Source organism: Hyaena hyaena, unplaced genomic scaffold (genome assembly GCF_003009895.1).
Source record: "Hyaena hyaena isolate Hyena2069 unplaced genomic scaffold, ASM300989v1 scaffold_178, whole genome shotgun sequence".
NCBI lineage: Eukaryota > Metazoa > Chordata > Mammalia > Carnivora > Hyaenidae > Hyaena > Hyaena hyaena.
Genome location: NW_024080807.1, coordinates 2263712 through 2282065, shown reverse-complemented (window position 1 = coordinate 2282065; position 18354 = coordinate 2263712). Strand labels below are relative to the sequence as shown.

Genomic DNA, 18354 nt, shown 5'->3' with positions numbered 1-18354 from the left:
CCCAGGCGCCCTCGTTGTCAATTTCTGAGAGCGGTGTCAAAGTTGACAGATTTGTCATCATTGAGGAAGCATGGGTTGGTGGAGGTAATGAGTTACAGAGAGGAAAGGAACCTAGGTAACTCTACACTTCTGCCCTGAGGGGCTCAGGGTCTGAGGGGGTGAAGTACAAACAGCACTGTCTAGGCTGCAGGGCAAGTGGTTTGTGCTTCGTTATTAGAACCAACCACTTGTTGTCTAAGGGGGGCACGTGGAGGAAGGACTGACTGACTCACTGGAAGGTTCTTAAGGAAGGCTTACTGGAAGATGTGGGGTTTGAGCTGGACCATAAAGGATGATAGGAATCGGTACTTAGATGTTGAGATGGAATATTCCTGGCCAAGGTAAGTATTTGGTTGTGTTTAGGCCCCAAGGGAGCTTAAGGTGTGTTTAGGGAATGGCACCCAGTCTGCTTGAGTAAGTGACTTTGCAGAATGTTTAAGAGATGACTGTAGGGACTTCAGGCAGAGAGGTTTGGCCTTGAAGGTGAAAATTGATTATTGCTTGGGGGGGTGGGGGGGAGCAGTCAACAGTCAGAGCAGGGTATCCTGCACAAAGAGAGTTTTGAACTTGGTTTTCAGGCTGAAGAAATGAGGCCACCTTGAGGGAGATATCTGAGACTGTGGGTAATTGGGGATACCTCGTCCTGTAAGAGGGGCTGACCTGGGGGAGAAATGAGCTCCCTTCCCTCTCAGCTTGGAGACAGTGAATACATGACAGGAGAATTTGAGAGCAGGATAATGAGGTGGCATCTCCTTTATCTTTTCCAAGGAGTCCATGTGTTAGTGAAAAATCAGGTTTTAAGCTTGTAGCAAATTAATAATACTAAGACCAGCTTGTGTGGGGAATGGGATTGGAAATGAATTAAGGATGAAAGGAAGAGCCAGACAACTCAGCCTGGTGAGATTTGGGGTTTAGTAGTGAAACACAGAGTAATGGAGACTCCTAAGAGTTAGCATATTGGAGCCAGGAAACTGTTCCTGGGAAATAAGTTGACAGTCATGTCCTGGATTTAGCGAGGCCCAGTGTCCTGTATTTCTTCAAAGAATCGAAACCATTATGGCTTGAAAGGAGGACTTGGATCTTTTCCTGAAGGAAGCATCTTGAACTGTTCTTGTTTGACTCACAGCCTAGATTTGTGGAACCCAGCGTGTGTGCATTTTGTTCAGCTTTTGGATGAGATTTGCTAAAACCAGGATCTCTTTCTTTTCACCTGGAGAGCTTGGAAAAATCACTTATCCTCTTTATGTTTCCACTAAGTGAAGATATCTTAGCATCTGCTCACTTCATCCTTACAATAAACATGGGCTTTTCATGATTTATTTCTTTGGTTTCTGACCTTTTCAAAGTCCGCCAGTCTAGGTCTGATTGGCTCTTCGCAGCCTTCATGAATAGTTTGCACTTACTTGTGAAGTGGACTTAAAAAAATGTTTGATAGGGATTTCTTTGATGACATATGTGAAAACCCAAAAGAAAGAAAAGAGGGTACAGTGACCGACAGTTTACCAAACTTTACACCATTAGTAGTTCTTCTATAATTACAATCCTTTCTGGTTACATTTCTGTTTTTGAACACTAGATGGGACTAAGAGATGACTTGTTTTATGTATTGGTAGCAGAAAGGATTTCACAGCCTTCCAACTTTATTCTAAATGAAGTGTTGTTGGCTGATTGACAGAGTACAATAGATGAAAACAGGGCTATTTCTATTATCTCTGTTGAGATGGCTTCCTGTTTATTTTAGATGGTGACTTTGGTCAGTATTTAGGCAACATTAAAATCTTACATAAGATTTAAGTAGTACAGGAATGTGTGGCCAAAATACACCACAGTATTTTCCTAAATTGCAATTCATAGAGGAATACAATACCATCAAAAGAATTAGTAATGTCAGCCTGTTCTTACTTTAAGCACCATGAGCCCAGCAGGTAATTATAAAAACTGATAGCCGTATTAGACTTGGAAGAAAAAAATTAGGAATGGTGTATGGTTTTTTTTAATTATTTTTAATGAGCCCTATGTGAATTAACACCTTTCTCTAAAAGAACAACAATCTCTGAAATTTATGCAATACATGATCAGTAATAATCTGTCATCAAACGATTGTTTCAGAAAAGAGTAGAATAGTTGGAAATAGAGGTTTATAGTCTTGTTTATACAATTTATAACAGACTACTTTTGTTTTGTTTCATTTCATTTCATTTCATTTCATTTCCAGTATAGTTAACATACAATGTTATATTAGTTTCAGGTGTATAATATAGTGATTCAGCAGTTCTACACATTACTCGATGCTCATCGTGACATGTGTGTCCCTAATCCTTTTCACCTATTTCACCCATTTCCTCACCAACCTCCCCCCTGGTAACCAACAATCAGGTTGTTCTTTATAGTTAAGAGTCTGTTTTGGGGTTCATCTCTTTCTTCCTCCCTTTGTTTTGTTTCTTAAGTTCGACATTGGAATGAAATCGTTATGGTATTTGTCTTTCTCTGACTCACTTTGCTTAACATTATACTCTCTAGATCCATCCGTATTGTTATATATTGCAAGATTACATTCTTTATGGCCGAGTAATATTCCTTTGTGTATCATGGAATATCTTTTTTATCCATTCATCTGTTGATAGACATTTGGGCTGCATCCATAATTTCGCTATTGTAAATAATGCTGCAATAAACATAAGGGTGGATATATCCTTGCAAATTATTGTTTTTATATTCTATGGGTAAATACCCAGTAGTATGATGATTGGATTATTTCTTAATTTTTTGAGGAACTTCCATACTGTTTTCCAAAGTGGCTATACCAGTTTGCATGCCCACAACAGAATGAATTTTAAGAAATTATATATTAGAATATATTTTATGAAAATGTCTCACTGTAAGAAATGTACCACTTGCTGTATGAATTTGGCATTGACATCGCAGTGCTTGTTTTCCTTTTACATTTCTAAACTAATGACCTCCACATACACACGTAATCCTAACACATATTAAGAAAATAGTGTGGGGAAGGATGGTAGGAGAGAACAAGTGAGTAAAGGAAGAGAAAAGAAACCTTCATAAATATTTAAAGGTATTTTTCACTGAAGTAATTATGAGAAAAATCAACATTAAATTGGGGCTGTATCAACTCACTTGTTACTGTTCAGGGCTACTAATATGAAAGTTGGTTTGGGAAGAAGTAACTATATCCCATTCACCTAGAGCATTTTCTAGAATGTTCATTGTTTTTCACTAGTCCTAAGATGTTTTTTATTCACCAGAAACTCTAACCACTTGTTGCCTTTCTGGCTTTCTATCTTTTAGTTTTCCATCCAGAGGGCTGTGTTGAGACTTTCTGATCTTTCAGGATAGACTCAACAGATCTGGTTAATAGAGGAACACTGGACTCATTGGCATCCATTAGACCACTATTTTCCAAAATGTGTTCTGTAGAACACTAGTGTTCCATGTGATGTTAATGGCTTGCCCACTAAAGCAGTCTTTCATAGTTAAGTATCTCTAGAAAATGCTAGGTTAAATAATTTGAAACTTGTTTGTTTATACTGTAATTTCACAGTCTTTAAAATGCTAATGATGCAGTAAATATTTTGACCATTTGGCTCTGATTTTCGTTTTTAACTTCATTACACCCTTTATGGTTGAGAACACCAGTGGGGATTGTTCTACCAATTATTTTTTTTCTTTTCTTTTCTTTTTTTCAGATTTTAATTGTGGTATGTCTCTAGATGCCTCTAAATTTATTTTGTGATACTGTTATAATTATTCCCTTGTAACCATAGCCTCCACTCTTTATATTGTGTTTGCCTGGCAAACCCCCAACTCTGGCTCAACAAACGTTGTGCCTCCCTCATGCCTGTGCCTGAGTGGTTGATTGTAGCTAGAGAAAGGCACCACATGCTCACTGGTCTAACTTCACGTTCGTGACTGCTAACCTCAGGTGAGCCCTACGGCCTGCCCCACAGTCCTGCTAAACAGATTTAGGTCTGTTCTTCCAGATCACTGAGTTCCAATCCTTTTTCCCTCAGATGTCTCTTACCTCCTTTTCCCACCCTGCCTCTCACCGGATAGCCTTGTGTCCTGGTTATTGAGAAAAAAGACAAAGTCAGTGGAGATGTCTGCATGCCCCCATGTATCTGGTGGATATATTCCTGCTCTCTGCCCTAGACAGAACCCTCTCTGAGCCAGTGGGTGTGCCTGCCCCTGCCTTAGGGCCCAGACTCATGCACAGGATTCCATTTTCTCACCAGGTCACTTCTCTCTTCTGCGTCAATAGGTCATGCCTCTTTGTTGATTATTCCTACCAGCATCCAAACAGGAGAAGGGATTTGGCGGGGTTTTTGATACCGTTGGAGCCCTAGCGCATAGAACATTATCCTGTCCGTGGTAGTTGCTCATCATGTATTTCTTGAATAAATGAAATAATATTTTCCAGTTTTTAAAAGAGTTTTATTTTAAAGTAATTCTAAAAAAATAATATAGATTGCGGTGCCTGGTTAGCTCAGTCGGTAGAACATGCGACTCTTCATGTCGGAGTCATGGGTTTGAACCCCACATTGGGGATAGAGTTTACTGTAAAAAAAAAAAATAACACAGAGAATTTCCATGTATTCTTCACTCAGCTTACTCCTGAGAATCTCCCAACTTGGAAAAAACAAACAAACAAAAAGACAAAAAGTGTCCTGTTGCTACCTAATGTTATATGTCTCTATTTCCTTTTAAAACAACTTCTTAAATATGTTTTCTCTACAGGCTGACTCCACCCGCTGTCCTCCCATTTTCTCTTAAACCCACCCTGTTCTAGCTTTTGCCCTTTCTTATCACCAACTCCACCAGAACAGCCCTTGTCAGGAATGTTAAATCTTGGTAAATCCAGCGATCAGTCTTGTTCTTTGATCTAGCGTCAGCATTTAACTTAGTTGATTTCTTTCTTCTTTCTTTCCTTCTCTTATTTTCTAGTCATTACTTCTTGGGCTTCTTTGCCTTCTACCTCTTCTATTCTCTCTCTGTACTCATTCTCTGGACAGCCTCATCTCTGTTCATGACTTTAGACATCATCCCAAATGCTGGTGCTCCCACATTTACATCTTTACCCTTGATCTTGTCTTTGAACTCCAGATTTTCATGCTCGCTATCTATTTGACTTCATTACCCATTTGTCAAACATATGTTTTTAAAAAAACAAAAGCCCCGAAAAACCTCTCCATTCACCATTTGGAATGTTATAGGCTGTGTCTCTATTCTTCCTATCTCAGAAAATGGTCCTACATTCTTCTGTTGGCCCATGCCTTAAACCTTGGAATGTTCTTACCTTCTTCCCATCACTCATATTCTACCAGCATATTGCTGTTGGTGCTTCCTTTAAAATACAAACCAAAAACATGATCCCTTCTTATTATCTTCACCACCAGCACTCTGCTTCTCCATCATCAACTCTTGCAAAAACGTCCTCACAGCCTCATCTCATTTCCAGTGTGGTTAGTTGTCTGCAGAGCAGTCAGAATAATTACTTTAAAAACATAAATTAGATTATGCCACTCTTCTGCCCTAAAATCCCCTACATGATACTGTAGTAAATATCATTTTTCTCTGAATAAAATCTCAGGACCTTACCATGCCTAAAGGCCCCTTCTGATACCATTTCCTGTTCTCTACTTCCCTCGGTCTCTTCCTGACCCAGCTGTGAGACCCCCACCTCACAGCCTTTGTACTTGCGTCCTCTCTGCGTGGAACGGCTTTCTTGTTCGCGTTTCAGTGGCTCAGTTCTCTTTCTCCACTTTCTTCAGGTGTCACCTGATTTGAGAGGCCACCATGACTGTGCTGTACAAGGAGTGCCTTTCCACATTTGCTCCCTGCTTCTTTCTTCCACCTCTTGTCTGCATAGCATTGTGCCACCAGAGTATTTGTTTTCTTAATTTATTTCCATTGTCTTCCCAGAATACTGCAAACTCCACAAAAGCAGGAACTTTGTACGTGTTTTATGTGCCTCTGTCTCCTCAGTGTCTGTCCCAGTGTCTGGTGCGTTGTTAGCGCTCAGTGTTTGAATGAGTGAGCAAATGAGTGAATGAAACGAGTGGTGTGTGAAGATGAGGAATACATAGGACAAGTCTGGTTAGGAGCAAGGAATCAGATGCCAGTTGAGGCATCCTGGTAATGAGGTCTTGCAAAACTACGTGCCTGACTGAAGTAAAGGTGAGAGAGAGGAGAAGAAAGATGAGGAAAGGAAAGGAATATCTCTTCTTAATACCTGGCTGCTGTCATTCTAACAGATGATAGAAGTAGCATGCTTGTTTTCCAGGGTGATCGAGCTTTGTGCTTCTTGCACGTTTGCCCTTAGAGATGCTGAAATCATTTTAGCTTGCCTGCATAGATGATTATTTATGTACACATTTATTTGTATTTGAGACTTTATCCTGATTATTGTAAATCTTTTGATTTTTATAACATACAGGTGTGAAGCATCAAGTCCGCACATTCATCCAGTCGGGTGGTGTAAAGAACATAGAAGAACACTTATCACTCCTCCAGGTTTGTGTTGATTACATGTCTAATGTTATTCTTCACACGCATCAGGAGTCTGCAAACCTTCTCTGTAAAGGGCCAGGTTGTACATATCTTTGGCTCTGTAGGCCATACATCTTCGTCACAGCTACTCAGTTCCGGTTTTAATGTAAAAGCAGCCCAGACGGTAAGAAATGAATGAACATAGTTGCATTGCAGTAAATCTTTACTTGCAAAGAACAGGCAGCTGGTCAGGTGGTGGTTAGCTGACCCCTGATACACCTGGAAGTACATATCCTGGCTTAGTCCATAGCAGAGTATCAAAGGTTGTCTTCTTTGGAAAATCAGAAGTTCTTTTTAAAAAGATCTTTTATTTTTCAAGTTGACATTTCATTTCTAGGCTTTCCATTAATGTGCATTTAAACATATTGTCTGACCACACAAGTGAGTTGTCTAAAGCTTTAATGAATATAGAGAGATGGACATAGGGGACTGCATTTGTGCATGGAGCCTTGACCCACAGGTCATGGTCCATTCTGACAAAAGCCCAGTGTTCACATTTAAGTGAGTAATTGAGGCTTTAGATTTTTTTTTTTTTAACCTGGATCAGAACTTACACATTCAGTTTTCCTCTTTCTATTGGGTTGTAGGTTCCAAAATAGATTTTCCACCTTTATGCTGGTAGTGCCTCTTCTTCATTACCTGTAGTTTCCGGGTACTTCATCCATCTGCCTCTGGCCCTGTGGCCCCTTCTCCCCTTCGTTCACACTGTGCTGGAGAACAGTGTACCTGCTGATGAATTGTTTCTTTGTTTTATGTCATGTTGAGTTTATTTTCTTATGCTGAGGAACAGAGTCTATGGCTTCTTCGTAACCAAGACAGTGAGTTTCCGAGTGTGTCACTGTTGAAGGTGTCATGGCTATTCACTGGGTGAATAGACAGGGTCATCAGCTGCCACAGAGCGTCAGCTGCACTGGTGCTTATGAGTACTCACGTGAGTGAGGAGAGCATCCATCATCACAGGCAAAAGATTGCTCCTTGGTTGGCTAAGAGCTGATTTGTGGATGTTGCTGGCAGCACAGAAGCATCAAAGCCTCGGCTTAGAGCTTCCGATACTTGTCTCATTCATTCCAACAGCCGATTTCATTTGGGGGCTTGTTTCCAGTTCTGTGGTACTGTGTCTTCATGTCTGATCATTTACTCAGCCAGGGGACCAACCATCCCAGGGGTGACTGAGATGAGTCCCTTCTGCTTTCTGAGTTTTCTCCAATGTTAAGGCACAAAAGCCCATGTCCACCGATTTATAGAGCTGTTTCGAAGATGAGCGAGCATTAACATAAACCACAAAGTGTTAGTAAAGCAAGATTTTCACAGTGCCAGGGCTCAGACGTGGAGCTGCCTGGAAGGCTTTCCTGTACAGCTCTCCTGTGTGCTGGGGCTTACACATGGTCAGCAGCCAGTGAATATTGATCGCACACTTAACCTGGAGCCACAGTGACCATTGGAGTTGCTGCGAGGATTCTTTTAGATTTCCCAGTTTGGTATTGATCCATTTTTTTTTTCCTTTACCACCTTCCTGGTCGTAATCAGAGGTCTGGTAAATAAACACAGAACCAGTGAATAGTAGTTCTTGGTTATATCTTCACAGCACTGGCCTCAGTACCGTGGGAAGGGGTGGTGCAAGGCATTATTGCTGACATTTCATGTGAGGCCAATCACCAAGTCCTCTGTCTCTTTCTATGGACTTTGATATCAGAGGAAGAGAAGAAAAACATAGCTTTTTTACACATTTTCAAAATCCAAATTTCATATTTAAAGGTACCAAATACAGCAATGTGAGTATACTAAACACCACTGATTGTACACCTAAAAGTGGTTAAAATGATACATTTTACATGTAACACACACACACACACACACACACACACACATACACATATACATACACGTTTAAAAAGAAACTGTCAAATAATGGTTTGTAAGGCCTATGCTGATGTGACTCAGGCGCCATGACAAAAAAGGTGCCCTTTCTCCGGTCCTTCTTCTCTGAGGGCGGCTTCCTGGCAGGATCTCTGATGTCCCGTCTGAGAAGGACCCTAATTACTCCTCCTAGACAGCTGCTCTGACGCCCCTCTTGTTACTTCATGGACCAGCCCTGCTACACTCCCCACGGTCGTGTTTTTCCCCAAATATGGACCATTTACCTCCTGTTCTGTTTCCAAAACTGAAGTCTTTCTTAATGACTGTTTAAAACGATTTTTATTTTGAATTATATATTATACATGCTTGTTTTTATTTTTTTATTATCTTTTTTTACTCTTTTAAGTTTATTTATTCATTTTTGAGAGCGAGAGAGCACAAGCAGGGGAGGGGCAGAGAGAAGGAGAGGTAGAAGACCAAGCAGGCTCCATGGCATCAGTGCAGAGCCCGATGTGGGGCACAAACTCTCAAACTCCGCATGGCCTGCGCCGAGATCAGAAGTCAGATGCTTACCCAACTGCACCACCCAGGTGCCCCAATACATGCTTGTTTTTAAAAATTTAGAGTGTTTGGGGCATCTGGAGGGCTTAGTCAATTAAACATCTAACCGCGGCTCAGGTCATGATCTCAGAGTTTGTGAGTCCGTGCCCCACATCGGGCTCTGTGTTGACAGTCCAGACTCTGGAGCCTGCTTCAGATTTTCTCTCTCTCTCTCTCTCTCTTTCTCTCTCTCTGTCCCTTTCCCACTTGCACTCTGTCTCTCTCTCTCAAAAATAAATAAGCATTAAAAAATAAAAATAGGGGCGCCTAGGTGGCTTAGTCGGTTAAGCGTCCGACGTTCGCTTAGGTCATGATCTCGCTTAGGTTCTTGGGTTCGAGTCCCGCGTCGGGCTCTGTGCTGACTGCCAGCTCAGAGCCTAGAGCCTGTTTCAGAGTCTGTCACTCCCTCTCTCTCTGACCCTCCGCTGCTCATGCTGTCTCTCTCTCTCTTCTAGAAATAAATAAAACATTAAAAACAATTTTTTAATTTAAAAAAATAAAAATAAATAAAAATCTAGAGTGAAAATAGAGATAACCGCTGCTCTCTCTCATAATAGTTTGAGTTTGTCCTTGTATCTCTCCAGAAAAATCATTCTGTCTCTGTGTATACACAAACACCTGTGCATATGCAGTCAGCTTTAATATTATTTAAAGTGGGCAAGATACATTCCTTAAAAATATGTTGTAAAATGTTTGTATTTATAGAAATATATTTGCATACTTACTCTTTAAACTTTTATTTTGAAATAATTTCAAATGTACAGAAAAGTTGAAAGAATAGTATGGAAGTCATCTGTACACTTGACCCAGAGACTCAAGTTCATCAGTTGTATCAATGATGTCCTTTGTAGCAAAAGGATCAGACATTGCACTTGGTTGTCATACCCCTCTACTCTCCTTCAGTCAGGCTTTCCTTGACTTTCATGACCTCAGTGTGTTTGGAAATTAGAGGTTAGTCATTTTGTAGAATGCCACTGACTTTGGATATGTTTGGCGTTTCCTCATGATTGGATCCAGGTTCTGGATTTGGGCAGGAACATTGCAGAAATAGTGCTGTGTGTTCACTGCATCCTCTCAGTGGATGTCATGCTGTCAGTTTGTGTCTTTGATGATCTTTTACAATTAGTGACCAAGATGGTGTTTTGCCAGACTTCTCCAGCAACAGTTATTTTTTTCCTCTGTAATCACCTAGTATTTTGCGGAGAGATACTTTGAGATTGTGTAAGTATCCTTTACCTCATCCTGCTGTCACTCACTAGTTTTAACATCTGTTGATGTATCTAGTTTGAATTTTTACTCTGACAGTTGCTAAATGCTAATTTTTTTATTCCATCATTCCTTGTATGTAAACAGTTGATACTCTGCAAAGAATAGCTTTCTTATCTTCCTGTTTATTCATTGGTTAATTTATTTATGTCTACATGTATTCATACATAGTGTTTTCATCAATGGGTTGTAGGCCATAATCAGCATTATTTACTTTCATGTCCATATTTTCTCAGATCTGGCCCATGGGAGTCCCTTTGAGCCGGTTACTATGTCCTTTGACATGTTCTTTGAGAACGTCCTACTTTCTGGCACAGCAGGGCTTATCTTGTACTTTCCCTGATTCAAGCTAAAATCTAAACAGTAGATGCACTGATTGCTACTGGGTTACGCTGTCTCTGTCCTCTCGGAGGGTATAGTTAGGGAATACATTCATGTTAGAATGTAAAAAAATTATATTTATGCATATTTCTGTACCTACTTAGACATTGAAAATAATGAATTATATCATTAGCTCCAATTCATATCCAAGACAACAAAGTTTATTCTAGTTTCCTACTTTACTTAGTTTTTCAGTCAGTAGAAACCCACCTTCCTTTATCTGCAGTATATTTACAGATTTTTCCATTCCTTTTTATGTAGCCAGTTTCCTACCCCACTGAGTCACTGTTAACTCCTGCTCATGTCTGCCTAATGGATTTTGGACTCTGGAGGAAACAAAACGGGAGGGGGGCAGGAAGAAGGAGGCATAGTTCTTTCTATCTATTTTATGAATACTCTTCTATGACTTAGTTCTGCTTGTTTGACCTAACAGTATGATGACATACCTAGAATATTTCACACATTAGTATATGTAAATCTGCCTCATTGTTTTTAATAAATGCTTTCTGTTTCATATGTACCATGTATTTGCACATTTTCTATACTGTTATTAAACTTGTTTTTACATTTTTTCATCGACAGCTGTGCATTGTCTATGTGTGCATGAGATTTCGTTAGATTAGGAGAAGTAGAATTGCACATTAAAGGGCATTTTTGTTTGTGTATGTGTATCTGTATGTAGGACCTACCCCCAAATATAAATTATACATACACATATATGTTATATTTTCACTTAAAAGGTAATAGAGGAGTCATGATCAAGATGAAAGTAATATAATTATTACAGTTAGGTCTGAGTGTGTTACTCACCTTAAAGTTATTTGGAATACGAACATAATTTCCTAGACGATGATAACGATATCTTATAATTTTATAGGTCACTTTGTGGTTCTCACTATCATTTTGGTTAAACGTGACAGGGTTTGCTCTTTTCTTTTGTAGGTTATCCAAATGTGAAACATTTTTCTTGGGATAAATACTTAGAAGAAACCAATTCCTTACCTGCTCCTGCTAGAGCTTTCAAAGTGGTGAGTTAATACATCTTACACAGTTCCATTAATTTGTGTTGACGATAGTGTTCATTCATTGAAATTTCAGAACAGAAAGAGATACACTAGTGAACCAGAATGGGAAGGAGAGGGAAACAGAAGACCACACAAGATGGTTTTGACCTCTTACACTTTTGAAAGTCAAAATTGTTGCAGGGACTTTTGTCGCTGGCCTCATTTTGGAGCTGTCTCCTTGGAAAGGAACTGCTTGAATTGGTGTGCAATGGGTTGTTTGTGCTCATACAGCAAAGCTTCTGTTTTTCAGCTAGATATTCTGAAAACCCAAAACAAGGCAGGATATTGTTTTCTAATGAAAATTGTGGTTGGATTTGTTTATGGCAACCTGAAATGCTGTTTTTCATGTTGTTGCTCGTAATCAGCATGTTTAATTATCAAAATACAAGGCCATTTGCTTTTATTATATTGTCTTTCTAACTCAGAGCCATTGCGTCTTACATATAACTTAAGATTCAAAGGAAACCTCATTTCATTGCAAGGGAAGAATAAGTGATGAAAAGCATTTTAAATTGTTTTCATCTCTAACAACTTGCTTAATTATTTGTATTTTTTCATAAATTTAAAGAAGAATATGTTAAGTATTTAAAAAATGTTTTTAATGTAACATAATTAGTCTGTCACAAATAATACTTTTTTAAGTGATCATCTTGTGTATAAGTTGCTGGGGTTTTTAAAGGATAGAATTAATTAGAGGTATGGGCCCAAATAATAGAAAAAAAAGGACATCAAAAATTTTTGAGGAAAAAGTAGATTACATAAAGAAAAGCCATATAAAAGAATGTGGATGATTCCAGCTGATAGTAAATTTAGGATTTAAAACTGGATAATTAAAGTTACGCCTTACTTGGGAATTTTTACTGACTCTCTAACTTCACCTCAAGCTGTTACAAGAACTGTATTGCTCTTTGCTTTGAACTGGATAAAATCATATCGAGGTCAGTCTGCATATCTTATGTCACACTGATACCAGAGAGAAAACTACAATTTCCCTAGTTTGGCCTTTAGGTGACTTGCATTGATTGTTTTTTATCCTTTACGTAATTTTCACACTTAATTCTCAGCGCCACAGTTTTGTTACACCCACTTTGCAGAACAGGGAAGTGATGCTCAGGTAATTTATCCAACATACCAATTTACCCAACATACCAATCAGCTTGCCTTCTATAACCTGCCACTTTTTTGGAGGTTTACAGGCTTTTACTGAATTCTGAGGCGGAGCTACCTAAGGTATAGGAGGAAAGGTCCTCCTTTCTCATGCCTGTTCTTACAAGAGCGATTCCATCTCCTATGTTTTGATGGCCAATTTTCTTTTTTTATTTCTTTTTTATTTTTTTTAATTTTTAAAGAACATTTATTTATTATTGAGAGATAGAGACAGAGCATGTGCATGGGAGGGGCAGAGAGAAGGGGAGACAGAGAATCCAAAGGAGGGTCCAGGCTCTGAGCTGTCAGCACAGAGTGTCCAACGTGGGGCTTGGACTCACAAACCGGGAGATCATGACCTGAGCCCAAGTCGGACGCTTAACCAACTGAGCCACCCAGGTGCCCCTCAATTTTCTTTTTTTCTTTAAGAAAACTACCCTTTTATTTTTTATTATTATTTTTAATGTTTTTATTTATTTCTGAGAGACAGAGAGAGACAGCGTGAGCAAGGGAGGGTCAGAGAAAGAGGGAGACACAGAATCTGAAGCAGGCTCCAGACTGAGCTGTCCGCACAGAGCCCAATGCGGGCCTCAAACCCATGAACCGTGAGATCATGACCTGAGCTGAAGCCAGACGCTTAACCGCCTGAGCCACCCAGGCGCCCCTCAATTTTCTTTTTTTAAAGACATCTTCTGCCTGTTTGCTCTCATGACCATTTCTAATCTGTGTCACATCTCTGCCACTTTAATGTTCTTTCTTCTCTTAATAAATACTTTTTTATGCTTGTTGATTTTTGCCAGCACACCTCCTTCTAACTAATGAGAAAACCTTCTTGCCTTCTCCCTGCCTAATCAAATAACCACAGTATTTTGCATTTTATCTTAAGGTCTTTTTGCTTTCTGTTTCCTCCTGTGGCTGAGTGCTCAGGTTGTTTCTCTTGTTTCAGGGTTTGGCCATGTGATTTGGGATTGTGTTTTTTTGATAAGGATGATGAGGCCCAGAGCTACTGTAGGAACTTGGGGGTTAGAAGGTCGATTCTCTAAATCGCTCATCTTCTGACTCTGTCTTTGTGGCACAGAGCCCACCTTCTCTTCCTCTGAATCTTACCATGTAACATTTTCTGTATGGCAGAAACCTCCACATGGATTCCAGAAAAAAATGAAGCTTGAAGTCATAGACAAGAGAAATCCTATGTTTATTAGAGTAGCAACAGTTGCAGACACCGATGATCACCGAATAAAAGTGAGTGTTCTCTGCTTGTGGTTTTGTCTTGTCTTTTGTTACAAGATAACCTGGTTGGAAACTTTAGCAGATATTTAATTTGTGAAGTCTTAGAATTAAATCAGTAAGACTACAGGAATATGAAAATAAAGTGGCTGTATAGCTTTCTCAGTATTTATACAGTTTTTTCCTTTCATCTATGCAAGAAGTTCTCTTAATGACTGACATTTAATATGTTGTATCTACCTTCTTTCTCCTCGCACACACTCAAAATATTAAAAGTCATAAATAAGAAAAGGATTTCTTGTGAATATACTATGTCATTCTCCAATAGAATGCTCTTTTTTTTGAAAATTTGAAGATTAATGTTTTTTTCTGGGACTGTATTAGATGTAGACTTTTCAGAAAAAAAGTACAGAAGTATAGCTCTTTAATACAGGACAAGGAAAGAGGAATGATTTTATAAAGAAAGTCAAGTTTTAATTAGGTCTGGATTCATAAAAGCGAAGGAAGTACTTCTCAGAGGGTAAGCGAATGTTCAGGAAGGTGGATTTGGTCTGTAATGTCCACGGGTGATGAAGGGAAGTGTAACAGCAGGTCCAGGTGAGGAGCCAGAAGTTGTCTCTTGTTTCTGGCTTCTCTGTTACCTTCACTCTCAAATCAGAGCACTGTTTATTCCACTTACTTCACAGGGTTGGTTGGACTTCCTCTTCAGAATAGTGGTAGTTGTAAAAGCAACATGATGTTAAATCTGTGTGGTGTCTTACTGGCTAACAGCGTTCTTCCACTCTTTGACATACGTGGTGGTGACAGTGTAGGAGGCTTATGTGATGATCATTATTTTATCTGGGAAGCTGAGCCTCAGAAAGAGCTAACAAATTACTTATCAGTTCTGGCAGCGGCAGAACTAAGTCACAGCCCTAAGCTCTAGGAGTCGAAATTTATGCTCTTAAAAAAAATAAATAAATCACACATTCAGCTATCTCTAATGAGATAATATATTAAAAATCATAAAAGAACATGGAAAACGTGTAAATGTGGTTTTGTATAAAGCAGACATTTAATGCTTAATTAGCTATTTTTAAGATTATATAATCATGCAGTGGTTTGGAAACTATAAGCAATGCAGAGCCTACTAACCTTTTTCAAGTGTATTTTCATTTAATTGTCCTTGGTGTCATAATGTAAATCATAAAGCAATCAGAGTATTTTAGGACTATAAGTATTTTTTAATTAGCCTAGGCTAGTGATCAAAGAAATGTAGAACTAAGCAAGATATTCTTTTTAAAAATCAAATTGGTCAGAATTGAAAAAAAAAAATAAGTGTTTTGGTTTGGGTACATGAAAAGTTGACTCTCTCATGTAGCTGGTAGGAATAGAAAGTATCTTGGCCACTAAGGAGCAGTGTGGCGAAGGCATAAAAAGTCTTGAATGTTGCTAACCCTTTAATTCAAGAACCTCACTCCTAGGAATTTATGTTAGGAATTAACCAAAGGAAGCATGCAAAGATAAAAACTGTAAGGAAAATATAGCAGTTTATAGTATTTAAGATTGCAAACAAGCACAGTACGATATAGGTCAAATAAATTACAGCATATGATGGTAAATAGTTTAGAAAAATACTTAATATTGCCAAGTGAAAAAACTCAGGTTTACTATTCTATATGATGTCTGGTATTGTTTTTTAAAGAATATTGTGGAAAGAAACTTAACCGAAGTAATGACAGTGATTCTCTTGGGGTGCTAAGAATTGTGAGTGATTATAAATGATTTTTTATAATAAATGAATTATGAATGATTAGGGGTTTTTTTTAGTTACCTGATTTCAGGAACACATTAATTACTGTAGTAGTAAAAAAAAAAAAAAAAAATAGATTAACTCTGATTTTACATGTGAGATGGTTTTTGGCCGAGAAATCAGATACTCTGAAGTGGGTAGTTCATTTAGTTAATAGGGAAAGTTTGGACTAGAATCCTGCTCTTTTTGCCTCTGGCCGAATTCTCTTTCTAATAAAACATTCAGGTTGTTTAACACCCAAAACAGAGCTGGCTATGAGCTGCGTAGTTGACAGTTACCTTTTTCACAATCACTGGTATAAACTTCATAGCTGAAAACCACTAAACAAGTACCTGTGTATTTCTGAAGTCCTCAAAAGGTCAGCAGACAGGTGACGATGACCCACTTTCAGGATTCATCACCCTTCTGAGACTGTAAAAAGCTTTCATTGGTAGGAGTTTTTCTAATGCTGTAGGAGATGATGGAGCAAGAATCTTGTCTTTCTTATTCAGGAAGCCAAAGAGCCTACAGAGACTAAGTCATTAGCATAGCTTAGTATTTTAAGTTTCTTGGGTATAAAATCAGCTCTCCAGCTAAATAAAATCAATCTTTTAGGTAATATAATATATTTCACACCTTAAGTTATTACAGGTAAACAGTTTAAAACTCTCATCAGATGCTGAAAGAAACCAAGCAAAATGTTGCTCTCACCTGTATATGTTCTGGGGACAGTTAAAACATAACAGAGGCCCACGCGGTCCCTCATTACCCTCACTTCTGCTTCCTCACAGGCAAGAGCTTTCCTTTATTTTTTTTTTTTTTTTTAGCTGCCGCTTCTGACATTTTCTCCCTAATTTTCTGAAATATTGTCTATATTCTGCTGTTTTCTCAGTCCCATCCATCAATTTTAGGTCCAGTGTATTTTCCTTCCTGTTAGGGTAGTTCAGCATTGAGCTCTTACGATATCTGCTCCATCCCTGAATCCTCTCAGTAGTTACTTCATATGTTTTTAAAATGTTTTCTCAGTCTTCCGTGTTCGTGTTACCATGAGTAAATAAATCTTATTCACTGCTGAGTAGAACCATTTTTTTCTTATAACATTTTTTTCCAGAGTCAGTAATTTCTTGTGTTTTGATTTTTTAGATTTTCTCTGCTCATAGTATCAGAAATTTACAAGAGGTCCAGTAAATCTGACATGTCTTTCTGTCAAAAGCCCAAGTGTATTTTTTTTAATTGGTTATTTATTTTTGAGGGGTGGGGGAAGGGAGAGAATAATCAGGAAGAGGCAGAGAGAGAGAGGGGGAGAGAGAGAGAGAGAGAGAGAGAGAGAGAGAGAGAGAGAGAGAACCCCAAGCAGGCTCCACACTGCCGGCACAGTGCGCAACATGGGGCTTGAACCCACGAACCTTGAGATCATGACCTGAGCCAAAATCAAGAGTCAGATGCTTGATCAACTGAGCTACCCAGCCGCCCTCCAAGTGTATTTTTAATAAGCCTTCTGTCTGTATCTTGTTTTTCCTACAGCTTAACAGTCGCCTATGGTAATCTGAGTAGCTCTCTAAGCCTATCCAGAGCTTTCATCCTGAGACTGCTCTTTGTTGGCTGACTATGTTGTATTTCTTTTTTCCTTTCTTTTTTGAATCACATCCTTGTTTTTCTTAGTATATTCTCTTACCATGCCGAAACACATCTTTTTGTAACCTTCCAAGAAAGGGTACGTGACTCCTTGCATATCTGGAAATATCAATATTACTAGTCTTACATTTGATTCATACCTAGAATTCAAGGTAGGGAGCCATTTTCCCTCAGAAATTGAAAGCATTGTTCTGCTGTCTTCTCACATCCACATCGACTGACCTTAGACGTTTAAGGCCATTTCAGTTCCCTGCTCTGGGTGAGTACTCATGCAGAGTACTCAGGCTCTTTACTGTGGAGTTTCGTGTCCTTCAGTTTTTGCAAATGTTTCTTGTATTCCTAGTTGATGACTTCCTTCTGTCATCCTTTGTCTTCTCTTTCTGGAAGTCCTGCTACTCTGATTGTTAAACTTCTTGCATTGACCTCTTGATTTCCTTACACTTTCTTGTTATACTTCTCTGATTCTTTAATTCTACTAGCTTAGAGATATCTACTCTATTTTTTCAAAACTTATATTGCTTTTTTAAAAAAAATTTTTTTAATGTTTATTTTTGAGAGAGTGTGTGAGTGGGGAGGGGCAGAGAGGGAGGGAGACAGAGCATCTGAAAGGGGCTCTGCACTAACAGCCGAGAGCCCAGTATGGGTTTCGAACTCACAAACCATGAGATCCTGACCTGAGCTGAAGTCAGACGCTTAACAGACTGAGCCACCCAGGCGCCCCATGTTTTTAAAAAATATTGTTAAGTTGTATTTTTAATTACAAATCTGATTTTTTTTTTAATTTTCAAAAGTTTTTTCCTGTTT

General features: G+C 38.8%; 1 protein-coding gene across 4 annotated transcripts in view; it reads left to right on the top strand.

Annotated features, from left to right (window-relative positions):
• The window catches only part of L3MBTL3 (L3MBTL histone methyl-lysine binding protein 3), a 122681-nt gene that overhangs the window by 55141 nt on the left and 49186 nt on the right, over nucleotides 1–18354 (top strand). For all 4 annotated transcript variants that reach the window (XM_039240439.1, XM_039240440.1, XM_039240436.1 and 1 more), the window contains 3 exons: nucleotides 6491–6567; nucleotides 11650–11735; nucleotides 14049–14159. In XM_039240439.1, coding sequence (XP_039096370.1) covers nucleotides 6491–6567; nucleotides 11650–11735; nucleotides 14049–14159 — 274 coding nt within the window. The remainder of the gene's footprint in view (nucleotides 1–6490; nucleotides 6568–11649; nucleotides 11736–14048; nucleotides 14160–18354) is intronic.